Below are 16,456 nucleotides of genomic sequence, written 5' to 3' on the forward strand. Positions count from 1 at the left end.
CAATGAGTAGACTCAAAGTAGCAAAAAATGAAACCATTGATTATTAATAAATCGAAAAATACACATTTGAGTTAAAACGACAATTAAAATCTTCCTGTTTTAAACCTACCCTAAAGATCCTCTTTTTTTTTACAAGATAAAAAGCTTTTATGCAGCTTTAACATCAGAAAAAGGTTTCAAAATGGCTGAAACGGTGTACTCTTCACTAGAACTGAAGTGCAAGTCCTACAAGAACTGGTAAATGACGGCAGCAAGGTCTAGTTCGAGCAATGACGAAACGGACTCGCTCGCTTGATTGTGATCAGCATTTCCACCAATGGATCCAGAACACATCCTTAATTCATTCTAATATAACGTTACTCAAAGGTCTGCTTGCAAGGCTTCCCACGGAGATGGTTAGAAATCAGTCTTTCTTATCAATCAACTGCTCTACTCACGAAATTCGACTGGTGACTAAACTTGTAAACGTGCACGGTCATATGAGATGGTATCTCCATGCTATGGACATCACGGAACTGCCCTCTAGTGTATATAGAAACAATAAATTGCAATTCACGTCATCTGTGAGTGCCCAGCACTTGAACAGGAGGCGATGTTCAAACACTTGGGCACAAGTCTCGGTTTGCCTAGTGATATATAAAGTATTTGATAGGATTTTTAATGGACAGTAGTCTTTGAAGGACCAAAAATAGATTTTATTTATCTTTCACGAGCAATACAATCATTTTTCGTGCTTGTGAAAAATAATTTGTATTTTGCTTCAAAATAGGCTTCAGTTTCAGTAACTGATTCTCCATTTGAGCGAGCGCGCATTTTTTTGAGATAATTTAATAGCCAATAGTTACAAGGGGCTAGATCTGGACTATACGGTGGATAAGGAAGCAATTCGTTCAATTTAATGATCGTAATCATCGACTTGTGAATCGGTGCATTGCCTTGGTGACATATGAAGACGTTTTTCTTTGATTTTTGCATTCAAACGATCCAACAACTCTATGTAGTATAAGCTATTGATTATCTTTCCTTTTTGGAAATAGTCTATGGATAATATTTCATGAGCATCACAAAATAATGAAGCTACAACCTTCCCAGCTGACTATTGTGCCTTTGGACGCTTCTGACTCGGTTCACCGCCTGCAATCCACTCAGATGATGATCGTTTCGATTCCGAAGTGAAGTGTTGGGATCCAAGTTTCATCCATTGTCACATATCGACGAAAAAAATCTGATTTATTATGTGTAAGAATTACCAAACACTGCTCTGAATCATTAACACGTTGTTGTTTTTGATCGGCTGTGAGTAAACGCTACACCCACTTTGAAAAAAGCTTTCTCAAAAATAATCTCGCGAAAATGCAGAGGATCACCAAAACAACTGCTATGTTAGTGCCTCAATTTCATATAAAAAGACACGATAGATTGTTTCAAATGAATAACAGAATTAGAAATATAAAAAATAAGCTATAAAGCGTTGATTAAGTTACCAAATGATGGAAAATGAAGGTCAACATAATGGGTTTGAAAAACTAGAAATGAAACACGATCAATCTAGGTAGCAACCTAACCTAATTGCTTTTCAAGAGACCACAAACGTTTAATATAAATAAAAATTTGATAAAAAATTACAATGAATTGTATGAATTATTTCTTTTAAGTAACGCCACTGAAATTTGTATAAGTGTTTGATGGAGAGGGTGAAAAACTGAAAGAGAAAAAAGCAATACACAAGTCAAATGGGTGAGGGAAGCAACAAGCAAAATAGTTATTGCACGCTTGGGATATCGTCTCTTCTGATCAAAACAAACATGCCATGAGTCGATGTGAATTTTGATTCTCTAGTTGACGTATTACGAAAAATATCTCAGAATTAAATTGAGAGAAAAACACTAATGGAAATTCAGATTTTATTGCATGCAAATTACATATTTAGTGAGATATCTAGTTACTTGAACAGTCAAGTGTCATATGTCACTAACGTCAATCAAATAATCAAAATAAATTTTCGAGGATTGACATTATGTTAGTTCGATGTTAATAATATTTTACAGATATCTGTAGCTTTGTACATCAACCAAAATTGGATAGATGTCGTGATTTAAATAAATCATTGTTTCATGTTTTTATCACACTTAATAAATCAACACGTGTGTTATTAAACAAACATCGATAAATATAAGAGTTTTGAAAATAAAGCAAAATTTATTACAGATTTATTTTCAGTGTATTTTCGCCAAGAAATGGAAATGGTGGTAGTCGTTGCCAAAAACCTCAGCGGACCATTTTACATTTATAAAAACAGGGTTAGAATGCAAAATCTGTTTCACTATATCAACTTGACGTAGATAAATACTTCTGCAATTTGCGCATTTCCGCAAACATGTAGATGGCAATAAACAACTTTGTATGAAGAGTATGAGCTTTTAGAAAGTTTTTTGGCTGATGAAAGTATGTTTAGTATCGAGAAAATAAACTATATACGAGGATGATCCCAGAAGTACCTCACACAACAAAGAAAACACTAAAATTTTGGGGAAAACATATTTATTTTCCAACGTAATCTCATTTTAGCTCCATACGGTTTTGCCCAGCGATGTTCAATAAGTTCTATACCATTTTTAAAATAAGAATCGTTAAGGGAACAGAAAATAATCCATGGAGGCTAAATCTGGCTAATTTTAGCCATTGCAAGCCTTTCAAATGTATTATATCAGATAAAGATGACCAGTTTTTTACATGTTTACAAATGCATTAAAAACCTTCACTATTAATGGCTGCCAAACAAATACTAAACAAGATGGCGTCTTCAAACTTTAAACATATGCTGTATATATCGTGTACTTTCTAATACATTGGTAATTTTGAAGCCACCACCGCCATCTCTACATTAAGCCAGGTACTTCTGGGAAAATCCTCGTATAAATAAAACATTATAGAATTAGCAAATTAAAAATCGAATTGTAACATTCTGACATCATACCGTCTCCTCAACGTAACTTGCTATAGTCGATTCGGTAAATAAAGCAGGTCAGGATTATACAGGGTTAATCGTAAATTTTTGCAATCTTGAATTATCATGAAAATCTTTATCATATCATATTCAAACAAATGTTTATTCAATATAAAACATAAAATTAGATCTACATAAATGTTGTAATGAGTTTAAGACTAAGTTAGGTTGATTCAAACAAGAACTGAACAAGTTTTTACAAAAAGAGATAAGAGACGCCCCACTGTGAACTGAATAGTAAACAACTTGTCCAAGTCCGCGTTACAATATTTAATTTTCAAAATCAGTTAATCATTAAAAAGTATAGATAAACAACAGTCAAAAGTTAGTTGTTAGAGCTATACAAGTATGCGATGTATTGATCATCAAATAATTATCAAATAAAAGTTTTGTGAACAAAAAGTATGTGGCAACCGTGGATTCAAGATCAACAATCAATTAGTCGATTTGCTGATTCGGTAAACGTCCTACACATAGAGATACCAAACAGTTGAAAAGAGCCGACAACATCTATCGACAGCTGCTCAAAAAGCGATTTTAATTGATTTCAAGAAATGTTCAAAAGATATGCTATCCAGAAAACACTGATTTTGACAAAAACTTCTTAGACATGGGGAGCACTCCATTTCGAATTTTTGTGGATCAGACTGATATTCCAATAGCGCCTCTCACGGCTTAAAAGAACGAATTAAGGTAATTAACAAAGCTACAAACGCCTCTGATATGTCATAATATTTTACATAACCTATAAATAATTCAGAATGCGCGACCTAAGTTCTCAACTTTAAACGGCGATTAATTAGAGCAGTTGGTGGTTTAACGCTCGGTTTTAATAAAAAAACATGCTGAGGGATTCCATCTGGTACTATGGTACTTAAACTTATAAAGTAATACCAACAAGAGTAATTAAACTAATCTCAAGTATATAGCGAAATTTCGGTATTAGCAATTTACGTCGTTTCATAACTAAGACTAATCCTCACAAATATATATATATATATATGTACGATTTAAGTGGAGTCAATGGTCCATAGAAATTAGGATGCGCAGAGTTGTCGTTTGCCAACGTTTAACTCATCAATTATTGGTTAGCGACGCCTACGGGAATCTCTTGTGTACCTATGTAAATTGCTGTTGTATATGGTGTTAAAGCCATGCGACATTTACACGTCAAGGTTAGAAATACATGGTGGAAACGAAACATAACCTCAATCGTATATAGACGATAAGTTTACAAAGGTAAAATATAACAGTTGTTCTACAACGTTGTCGCGTTATTTAAACACGAAATTTATACAAACGTAATTCATTCATTTTCAACTATAACGGATTCTATCCTTGATCAAATTTTAAAAAAAAATTGACAATAATAACCATTTGTCACCTCTATTACATCATATGTCATCGCAAGAATGTCGTATGTCACCGCAATCACGTCATATGTCAATTTAATAACGACAAATGTCACTTCAATCACATCATACGTGACGTTTATCGTTATAAAACAAAATGGCAGTTAATATGATGTGAAAATCAAGACATTTTGAACTGAAACGAACTACGAACTCAAATTGGAAAAAATATATGAGGAGGTTTGTTCATTATACAGGATCGTATATTCATTATACAGGATCGTTTGTTCATTATACAGGGTCATGTTTATTAATTATATAGGGTCGAAGTTGATTATTATACAGGGTAGTGTTTGTTCGTTCAATAGAATTGTTTGTTTATTATACAGGTCGTACATTCATCGTATATAGATGATAAGCTTACAAATGCAAAATATAATAGTTGCTCTACATCATTGTAGCGTTATTTTAACACGAAATTTATACACACTGTATATTTTACTTACATAACTAATTTATTTTCAACTATATGATAACCATATATCACCTCATCACCCACGTCATATGTCATTGCAAGCATGTCATATGTCAATTGAATAACGACATATGTCACTACAATCATATCATACGTGACGTTTTTCGTTGAAAAACAAAATGGCAGTTACTATGTTTGTTTATTATACAGGGTCGTGTTTATCAATTATGTCGAAGTTGATTATTATACAGGGTAGAGTTTGTTCGTTGAATAGAATATGTACATCTACATCGTTGTCGCGTTATTTTAACACGAAATTTATACACACTGTATATTTTACTTACATAATTCATGTATTTTCAGCTATAACGGATTATATCCTTGATCAAATTAGAAAAAAATTTGACAATGATAACCATATGTCACCTCTATCACGTCATATGTCACTGCAATTCATTCTACAGGGTCATATATTCATTATACAGGGTCGTGGGATAATTATACAGGGACATTTATTCATTATGCGGGATCGTTTGTTTATTATACAGGGTTATACAGGTTAGTTTATTATACAGTGTCGTATATTGTTACGAGTGAGTATAAAACAGTGCTCTAATGTTTTTGTCTTTGATTGTTGAAGTTTTGAAACGTTTACATTCAGATTTCAATTTATAAAGTATAAGTCAAACGATGTTTGCAGTATTGTAAATGTATCATTTCATTTACTTAAAACGAGTTGACGGAATTCTACAATAAAAGTTTCATTACAGTCAAAAAAGCAAATAAAATTGCATCGAAATTCGATTATACATGCATCTATATCCATTTGGTGAATAATAATTGCTACGCGATATCCGTAAAGGGTTATCGGAACAATTACGTTCCCCTAAATTCCCTTGATTATTGTAAATATAACATGTGGCGAGAATTTCGTTAACGACACTCCATTATATTAACATTTAAATGTTCCCGGAGGCGGAAGGACCTTGGGCTGGATCATGTTAATGTACAAGCTAAGTTACATAAATGTAAAGGAAGCAAGGAATGTTTCCCAATTTAAATCTGTTGGTAGGAACTTCAAACATTAAAACAAATACAATGCTCAACATTTTCTCCCAAAATTATAGACACGTCATGTTAATTATGACGTTTAATATATTCTGTGACTATTATCGTGACGTTTAATATATTCTGTGACTATTATCCTGACATTTAATGTATTCTGTGACTATTATCATGACGTTTAACAAATGAAATTGATAAATGAATTTAGAGAATAAGAAATGAATATGTTAGTGTATTTAATATGAGTTCAAGTTCACTCCAATCTTTAATTTAACACTTTGTGGAATTTTTTTCAAAATAACGTAAATGTTGTGAAATACGCCGTATATACAAAAATTACAAGTCTAGGTATAAAGGAATAAACAATGCGGAGTTAACTACAATGCTTCATTGATGTTGCAAGCTGCGTCACGTTACTAATTACCTTCTCTAATTAAAACACGCTCTAGTAGCGACTTTATTAACAATACACACTCGCGTTCTACATTCTTCTGACATTAGCATATGTGATTTCAAGGACGAAACTTGGAATTAAAAAAGTATCTTTCACTTTATTTTATATGAACTAAAAGGTGAAAAAGTTATTTCTTTTAATAAGTGTACTATGATTTATAATCTATTTTACTTAAAATAAACGAGGCTGTTTACAAAAAAGAAGAATCTTCTATTGTATTCACTTTCCTCCTACAAATGTTACAATTCACAAACTTTTCATATTCTATCTTTTTCTATTAACAGTATATTTATATAAATCATTGTTCATACATCTTTCAAGTGATAACAAACTATAAATTTATAAAGTTAAAAAGAGATAGCGATAAACAATATTAATTACGTTCTATTCATAGGAAGTCGTTCTGACCTCTTCTGACACCTGTCATTTTTAAAAATCTTGATGTTATAAACCGTTCAGTGGTTTCAAAGTACTTTATAAATTATTGAAATCTTTCTGTTCCTTCGTTTTTACGTTGCTTAACATCATATTTACTCTTTATTTTAAACAAAAGATTATATATTACTACCCACACTTTTATATACGTTCAAATTTATTGCCTAAGCTTCCATGTAACGTAAATATTGTGTAAGTAAAACTGAAAATATTTTAAATACACCAAGAAGATTAATTGAGTCAACTATAATTGTAAATTAACGTTCGTTTATTTTATTGTAAATTAATAATAGTAACAAAATAATTTTTATTGAATACCAAAACTATATAATATATTTTATCTAAATTTTTCATTTTATGAAAAAAAATGAAGTGAAACAATGCAATTGAAATCATATCAACTAATACGATGTAATTTTATCAAAAAATATTCAGTGAAAATATTTACACTTACGATAAAGTAGTAGTAGCCATTTCAGTATTTTATGACGTTGGGTGTATAGATAACAAACTTTGAAAATAGTATTAAGTTTAAGGTCATTTTAAACATTTTTTGCTCTTAGTTTTTTAATAATAATATTAATAAAAATAAAAGTAATTGTGATTTATGCAACGAATTACTAATGTATAGGTATAAAAATGTTTCATTGTATGCATAAAATTTCCAACTGTCAACTGACGCTCATAGATCTTCAATCGGTAAAACCGATACGTCATTAGTGACGTACGTGCATCAATTTTCGTGATTCATGACCTAAATTTCTCTATAAATTCTGTGTTTTAATTTTTTTTAACAATATTTTTGTTTATTGCAACTAGTTTGTAAGATATTATAGATAGATCGTTTTGAAATGAATACAGTGTATGCGCTCGTCTGTGTATGCAAACAAAATTATTTTTCAAACCATTCAAAATGACTGACGACCCAATAAAAATGAAATGTCGCCCTTTATGCTATATTTATATCTCTTTGGAAATAAATTGAAATATCACTGAACCCGAATATTCATGGAGGCTGCTTGTTCAATTGTTTTTTGATGACTGGTTTTTATTTCAACGAATTCTCATTGTGTTGACCCGACGTTCTCTTTTAAAATGGAAATAATACTCGTTCAAAATTCAACAAAATAAAAACCGTACATATGTGTTAGGTTTTCATGCTACCATATTTTTTTATTAGATTTGTTTTTTTTTGTTTTCAGAACATGCCATTTTATACTGGTATAAAATTACATAATTTCCTTTTGTTTTAGTCACAATCAAGTGATTTGAAACAACGACATCTATGTTATAATAATCAAATTAATTCTGATGAATCAAATATGTAGTTTATCTATGGTTAAATTATATTATGTCAAAGTTATACAAAACGCTATTAGGTTAAAGGAATTGAATTATTTTATTATTATAGAATCTTAATACATTCAAATACCTAGAATGTTTCATATGAAAGACAATAAATCAATTGAAAACTGTGAATAATGTTAATTAATAAATCAAGTAAGTCAAAAATTACATTATAAAAATCTGTACCTACATTGTCAAAAAACATCAATTGCTTTATATTCATTAACAAATTTGATATAATAAATCAAATTATTTGTTTTATTTATATTCAATTAATTTTAATATTATCAATTGGATCGATTTTATATTCAAACAAGTGATAACGGAATCCCTTTATGAGAAATCGAGTGGGTATCTGGATACACAAATAAAAACAATGATAACGTGTTCGGTTTATACAGAACGTCATAAAACTTTTATCCAATTAAGATACAAAGACAAAGCGGTAACAAACCAGGCCGAGCGAGAGTTAAAAACATAAGCAACCAACGTACATGACATTTCCATCAGTAAAATTAAAGCTCTTTTGTCTGGGGAGGCGGTGTAAAAACTTAGCGAAAACGAAAACTCGTTTTCACAATTAAATTTGTTGTCGTTTGAAATCTCCAATTGTTGTTTTTGTTTGTTTCGGACGAATAACGTCAGTCCCGAATCAGCTGTCAGTCGCAGCAACAAGAGAATACGTTGAGAATCGACTGCTCAAAATAACCGCAAATCCCCGAACAATTAATCACGGTAGTACGAGGTTTGTTTTTTTTTACATACATTAAGTTATAATTGACTAATTATTTTGTGAATAATTCCGGAATGTATTAAATATTAAACATCGAAGTTAATTCAAAATACGAGGGAAATACTGTTGGTTTCATAAATTTAAAAAGAAATTTAAACTTGTGAGTGTGTTTATTACTGCATAATTGATAGTTCAACAATAAAATACTTTTTCGTTGTCTTTCAAAATTAATGTAGATTTTGATATGTCTCTGTACATTTTTTACTGTAATCTAATCAACAATAAGTCATTGATTGTACACATTTGTACATATATCGATCAGCTGATCCGAATGACATTTGACTTTAAACCAAAAATAACTAGATTTTTCACTAGAATTGTATGCTGCATGTGTAATTCATTCAGTTGAGCTTTAGCTGCGCCTGCTTTAAATAAAGATATATATTATATCTGTCATTAATATTAATGCAGTTTACACTTTCCACATACGGAGCTACTGATTTGAAACTAATTATTGACGCGAATCATCAACTAGTTCTCGTTGATTCACTATCAATGTTATTCAATGGAACATAACAGATGGCCCTACTAGCTAGTACCGTTAGTAACAAGTAGCACCGTCTGTTATGTCTAGATTCGTCATAGACAAGGCCTAATTCGTACTTTAAGGATTGTAGTTAGTACCAACTTTATTAACGCTTAGTTAACAAAGTTAGCTAGTAAATAGGTTACAAGAGATAAAATATTAAACAGGTTTGTAATAGCTTTAGTGAAAGAAAGAGAAGAATAAATCATTGTTGTATCTGTCAAGAAAAGTTTAGGGATGTCATTAAGTTAAAGTGAATGGGGTTATTTCTAGTTAGTCGCCAAAAACTAGCTACTGAAATGTCATTTTCATTAACCTTTGACATGTGTGGTGATTATGATAGAACCACATGTTGAATTAAAAAATAAAGACATGTGTTTAATATAATTATTATTTCACACTACGTATCAACATAGAAGATTTCAAAAATGAAGCTGGGGTTAAAAATAATACTTTTCCACATGTGTTCAAAGCACCTTTTCATAGGTCATTATAAAGTTTTTTTCAACATTTCCTCCAATTATGAGTATTTTTAAGAAAAAACCATAAAAGTTCATCGAGTATTAGATAATAAACATTAATTTTATTCTGCAATCAAAAGGTTGAAATCTGGTAAATTTTTGAGTTCTAGGGCTAGTCGCGAAAAACTAGCTAATACGAATATGTCATTGTCATTAGTGTCATTAATCGTTGACATTTGTTATTGGCGATATGTCGTAGTAATTTTTGTAGTATCCAGTACGTTTTTTTGACTCTACAGTTTGATTTTTACGTAGATTGTCAAAAAATTAAAAAACTTCATTCATGCTTTACAAAAAATTGAAGAATTACTATTATATTCGTCGTCGTATGTCGTAGTACCACATGAAATCTTTGATTGTGATATTTTTCATACTTTTTCATAAATCTATCTTAAAATTATGATTTTTTTGCAAAAAAAGTCATTGAAATTGTATGATTTTTCGATTTACTAGAATCATCCCCATCCCTTCAAGGGGGAAACTATTAAATATAAATTAAACACAATCGATAGTAAAACTGAATTTTATTTTGTCATCAACAAAAACAAACCTAAAAGACGCAATTTCCATATACAAAAAGTATTTTCTTTATCGTAATCACCGGACACTTCAATCAAAAACTTTTCACACCGAAGTACAAAAAGTAAACAATCACATAAAAACATTTTTTTCCACTATTTAAGAAAATATTTTTTGATGAAGGTCACCTAAACGTTGATAAGAAAAAAGAAACTACTACTCGCGTCTAAAATCCTCAAGCTTGAGGTTGCGGACAAGGCGGTTCCTTCAATTTTTCCTTATTCCAATCCCTCAAACCTTCCGGAAGCGTTGTATCTTCCTCTAACGAACCGGTTCCTTCCACAAACTCTTCGTAAGTCGATTTTTCCGGAAAAGGTCGTTTTCCCAACAATTCAATCATATCCTCCCTACTAATTATCTCTTTTTTCAATAAACGTTCAGCTACTTTAGCTACTAGTTCTTTACGTTCGGTGAGTAAAGCCGTAGTCTTCTTATGGGCCCCATCGATTAATTTCCTAACCTAAAATATTAATTTCAAATATATATATTTTTTTTCAATGATATTTCTTTTAATTATTACCTCTATATCGATCATTTGGGCCGTACTTTCCGAATAGGGCTTCTCCATAACCATTTCACCTTCTCTGGGCATATCGAAACTGACATTACCAACTTTATCATTCATTCCGTAATGTACAACTTGAGCGTAAGCGCTTTGAGTGACTTTTTTGAGATCGTCTTGCGCCCCTGTCGTTATCCTGTTGAAAAATATTTCTTCGGACACCCTTCCGCCCAACGTCATACACATCCTATCAAACAGTTGTTCTTTACTATACAAATACTGATCTTTCGGTAAATATTGAGCATAACCCAATCCTTTTCCTCTGGGTATTATAGAAACCTGAAATATAGTTTATACAGGGTGAAATTTAAATGAAAATACTCAAATTTGTTACCTTTAATAATGGATCGGCGTGTTGTAGGAACCATCCGGCTACGGCGTGTCCTGCTTCGTGGTAAGCTACGGTTTTCTTTTCTTCGGGTGATAGAACGTTAGTTTTTTTCTCCATACCGGCTACAACTCTTTCGATTGCTTGTTCGAAATTTTTCATTGTAATCGAATCGTTTAAATCTCTAGCTGCTATTAAAGCGGCTTCGTTACAAACGTTGGCTATATCAGCGCCGGTGAAACCGGGTGTTAAAGCGGCCATTTTTCTGGATAATTCGCTTTTATCGAGATTAGTTTTGAGAGGACCTGTGGATATTGTTATATCGGAATTATTATAAAAAAAACCTAATACATTTAGATATGTAATAGATATGAGGATAGGGGATTGATTAATTTTGGAAAAATTAAGGGTAGAAAAGTTTTTTTTCAAAATCTAGTTATGCCATCTTAAAGAGCATGAAATTACCTACAATTTTTATATTTATAAGTTTTTTGTAGAAATTAAAATAAAATCATAAACAAAGTTTCAAATTTTTTTCATTAATTTTTGAAAATTTAAGGGTTGGAAATAATTTTTTTCGAAATTTATTTCTCCCATGTCGTTGAAGATTCTCTACAATTTTGCTATCTATTATTTTTTTGTAGGAACAAAAATAGAAAAGATAGAATAAATTAATTTTTTAAAATATTTTGTTGTTAGAAGGGTAAAAAATTGGGTGAATGAAATTTTGGAAGTTTTTTCGATATTTTGTTTCAAATTACAACCCTTTTTCTGTATATTACAACAAACAGTATCCCAAAATTGTTAATATTAATAGAATAAACAGGGGTTGAAGAAAATATATATAAATTCAGTTTATGCTGCCGCCATTTTGAATATTTCAAATTTGTTAAAACCATCTTTTTTAGAAATATTTCCTCTATATTTTCATATAATATTAATTTGATCAAATTATTTTCACTATATATTCTGCTTAAATAAAAAAAGTTTGAATTTTTTCTCAATTTTCGAAAATTTTAGGGTTGAAAAAAGGTTTTTTTCCAAAATTTAGTTATACCATCTTTTAGAACATAAAATTCCCTACAATCTAATCATCCATAATTTATTGTAGGAACAAAAATAAAAAAGATATCAGTACAAAAGTTTCATGTATCAGGTCTCAGAATTTGCGCATCAATTTTAAAAAATATAAGGGTTGAAGAAGATATTTTTCAAAATCTAGTTTTACCATTTTACGGGGCATGAATTTCCCTACAGTTTTGATATGTACAAACAAAAATAAGGGAGATATCAATATAAAAGTCTCATGATATCCTGTCTCAGAATTATCGTATCAATTTTAGAAAACATAACTGTTGAAGGAGATATTTGTTAAAATCTAGTTACACTATCTTATAGGATATGAAATTCCCTACAATTTTGATATCTATAATTTTTTTTGTACAAACAAAAACAAAGGAGATATCAGTATAAAAGGATCATAATATCCTGTCTCAGAAATTTTTTATCAATTTTCGAAAATTTAAATGCCAAAGAAAAAATTTTGAAAAATCTAGTTTCGCCATCTTCTAGGGCATGAAATTTTCTACAAATTTGATATGTATATTTTTTTGTACGAACAAAAATAAAGAAGATATCAGTATAAAACTCTCAAGATATCCTGTCTAGGAAAACATTTGAGACTTCCCCGGACTATGCAGTGGAAAATTATCAATTTTTGGTAAAAAAATATAGAAGAAGTAACCAGAGCAGCAATTAATGTAAAGTTTTAGAACCAAAAAAGTTTCAAAAAACTTTAAAAAAAAATGAAAAAGAACAAACGAAATCTCTCGAAGAGAAAAATCATCTTTTTAAATATCTAAAATTTAAAAAAAATATATTAAATATTGGTTCAAAACGTGTCATTAATGATTATTTATGTTTAAATTTCCAAAAAACTTACCTAAATGTACTTTAAAAATACTAGCTCTTCCTTTAATATCAGGTGCTGGTACAAATATCTGTCTATCAAATCTACCAGGTCTAAGAAGCGCCTTATCTAATATATCAACCCTATTAGTAGCTGCTAGAACTACGACATTAGTGGTCGTATTGAAACCATCCATTTCAACCAACAATTGATTAAGGGTATTTTCTTGTTCGGAATGTCCACCGAAACCTAAAATGAATTTTCCCAATTTGAAAACCGGTTTCCGTAATCTCAATTAACTATAATTACTTCTTCCGCCTCTCTTTCTACCAACCGCATCTATTTCATCGATAAACAGGATACAAGGCGCGTGTTTCCTAGCCATAGAAAAAAGATCTCTAACCCTAGAAGGACCGACACCCACAAACATTTCCAAAAATTCTGATCCTGATACTGTAATGAAAGGCACGTTTGCTTCACCTGCTGTCGCTTTGGCTAAAAGGGTTTTACCAGTTCCAGGTGGGCCTAAATTTATATAAAACCAAAATAATTTAAACGTACACTGGAAAAAGGGGGATAATCTCACCCGTCAACATGGCTCCTTTGGGTATTTTAGCACCTAGATCTATATATTGTTGAGGATTTTTTAAAAAATTTACAAATTCCATTATTTCTATTTTTGCTTCTTCGCAACCAGCCACGTCTCTAAAAAAATCATGGAAACGGTATTTATTACCTTGTTTTGATGGTAATGAACGTAATACCATAAAATGATAATTTAACACGTTTACTGCCGTGTCTAGTAAAACTGATACAAAACGTGTATCCAGTACACTAAAGCTATCAAGTGGTGGTTTGAAACTTTTTTAATTTCCAAATAGGTCGATTGCTGGTTCTTATACAATTAGATATATTTTTTTTTGAAAATTAAAAAAAAATGATGAGTCCACGATTTTTAAAAATATTATCCTGAAAAAATTGTTTATATCACTAGGAATAGGTTCAAAATTTCATTTAAGGGCGTTTTCAAAATCAAAGGTCGAGATAAGGGATAAGAGGAACTAGGGATTTTGTTATAAAAAATTATGTGAACCTAATACATTTAGATATGAGGATAAGGGATAAATCAATTTTCGAAAAATTGAAAGTTGAAAAGGTTTTTTCAGAATTTAGTTATGCCATCTTAGATAGCATGAAATTACCTACAATTTTTATATCTATTATTTTTAATATATATATGTGTCTCATTCAAAACCGTAATTTGCATGCATCATCTTTTGGAAGACCCTATATAATTTAAACAAGGGAGACACTGTTTTTTCATGTTCTACAACTAAACAAACTTGAAAATTAATTAAAACACTTTAAATTATTAAAATATTTATTTTGATGTCTTAATTGAAGATTTGTTACCTGAATTTCACTCCGATATCACTAGAATTTATTAATTTAGCTGTGCTTTCCATAACGCCTCCGAATAGACCTCCGCCTCGTTTGCCTCGTTTACCACCCATCATTTCAGCCGATCTTCTCATCATATAAATAAGGAAAGCTATAACCAAAATTGTTGGTAGCATACCAGATAAACTTGCTGCTTCTATCTCCGTCTTATAAATAACAGGAATAAAATTAGCTGGTTCCATATTCATATCCATCTGCGCATTTTCCAGATTCCTTTCAAACGAATCTACACTTCCAATATTGAACCATAAAACATTCTCAAATCAAAATAAAAATAAAAAATTAAGGATAAAAAAGTGAGGAAACTTTATATTACTTACAGCTCCTTCGATGGTATTTCCTGGTAATAATTTAACTCGTACCCATTTCTTATTTACTACTTCTAGTCGTTCTACTATTCCTCTTTGTAAATAACTATAATAAAATAATATTTTTGTTACTAAATTGTATTTATTTTAGATTTTTTTTGATTAAAAATTAGATTTTAAAACATGTAAAAAATCTATTTCATTCTTTATCAAAACACTTTGAAACTTCAATCTTTTTTTGTTAAATCTAATTTTCAATCAGAAGAGACTTAAAATCAAGACAATTTAGCAACAAAAACATCTAAAAGTTCCTGGGAAATAAGAAATTAAAGAAATTCATGAAAAGATATTGAAATATTTTAAAAGTACATTACCTTTGAACAAATTCTTTCCAGCTTATCTCTTTATAGCCCATTTCCCACATAGTCACTGTAGCTAGAAAAGCTACAGCAGCAGCTGCTCCTAAGACATACCATTTATCTCTTTCACTATCACCAAATGGTTTACCACCACTACCTCTGATAATATAAAAATTATTTTGAAAATAATAGTGAAGGATTTTTAAAAACTTACCCTCGTCCTGTTCCTCCAAATAATCCAAAAGACCATTGTTCATAAGGTTTTGAACTCGTACTAGGGCCCGTACTCTTACTAGGAGGAGGTTTTGGAGCTTCTTTTTCAGGCTTAGCTTTACCATCTTTTCCTTTCACTTCTTTTGCTTCTTTTGGAGGTTCCTTTGCACTACCTTGTTTAAAATACTTTTCGAAACCTTTTGGAGGTTTCTCGCAAAATAATCGCCATTCAGTTAAAACAGCTTTTTTTAATGAAAAATTGTTCTAAAATTATGAAGTTAGTTTTTTAATTTGTTATGAAATACTTTGTAAGAAGTTATCATACCTGAGAAGCATTTACATTGCACTGTTTAAAAGTTTTCCACACTAAATTTTCTAATCCTCTGTAACCAGTTAAAAGCCGATGTGCCATTATAAACTTTTTATATATATTGAAATATCCAAAAAGTCAACATCACATAACTTCAAAATTTTCAAATATTCTAACCCAACTAATTTTATTTGTTCTTGTACTAATCCGGATTTGAAGTTAAGAACACAGGTACGTTTTTTTATTAAATTCTAGAAAGTGTACAATAGATTTTATGTAAAAACTGACATTTAAATCAAACAAATACTGTAATTTATTCTCCGATCAATAAAAATTAGTACAAATAATTTATTTTTATTAAAAATAATTTATTCTACAAACCATAGATAAAGTATAGAACAATACAGTTAATTCTTCTTTTTTAATTGTAGTCTAGCCCTTAATTAAATCTT

General features: G+C 30.4%; 2 protein-coding genes across 2 annotated transcripts in view; both read right to left on the bottom strand.

Annotated features, from left to right (window-relative positions):
• LOC130894451 (uncharacterized) overlaps nucleotides 1-16,436 on the bottom strand; it is a 692,198-nt gene extending 675,762 nt beyond the window's left edge. Inside the window, exon 1 of the mRNA XM_057801308.1 lies at nucleotides 16,269-16,436. The gene's annotated coding sequence lies outside the window, so the exon portion shown is untranslated. The remainder of the gene's footprint in view (nucleotides 1-16,268) is intronic.
• LOC130894435 (AFG3-like protein 2) lies at nucleotides 10,483-16,413 on the bottom strand. The gene is made up of 11 exons (XM_057801286.1): nucleotides 16,020-16,413; nucleotides 15,696-15,958; nucleotides 15,497-15,640; nucleotides 15,135-15,228; nucleotides 14,767-15,071; nucleotides 13,940-14,058; nucleotides 13,663-13,878; nucleotides 13,387-13,602; nucleotides 11,451-11,749; nucleotides 11,075-11,395; nucleotides 10,483-11,014 (listed from the first exon to the last, which is right to left on the bottom strand). Exons 1-11 carry the CDS (start codon nucleotides 16,104-16,106, stop codon nucleotides 10,730-10,732), a joined length of 2,349 nt encoding a protein of 782 aa, XP_057657269.1. The 5' UTR covers nucleotides 16,107-16,413; the 3' UTR covers nucleotides 10,483-10,729.
• Nucleotides 16,437-16,456: the final 20 nt, after the last annotated feature.

The sequence above is a fragment of the Diorhabda carinulata genome, chromosome 5, assembly GCF_026250575.1.
Source record: "Diorhabda carinulata isolate Delta chromosome 5, icDioCari1.1, whole genome shotgun sequence".
Lineage (NCBI taxonomy): Eukaryota > Metazoa > Arthropoda > Insecta > Coleoptera > Chrysomelidae > Diorhabda > Diorhabda carinulata.

Excerpts from the sequence above, each read along its gene's own strand:
- LOC130894435 (XM_057801286.1), bottom strand. The coding sequence starts at position 16,106 with ATGGCACATCGGCTTTTAACTGGTTACAGAGGATTAGAAAATTTAGTG. Across the intron at positions 15,229-15,496 it reads TGGAAAGAATTTGTTCAAAG|TTATTTACAAAGAGGAATAG; the intron begins GTAATGTACTTT and ends ATTTTATTATAG. Across the intron at positions 15,072-15,134 it reads GAAATACCATCGAAGGAGCT|AATGTTTTATGGTTCAATAT; the intron begins GTAAGTAATATA and ends TTTTGATTTGAG.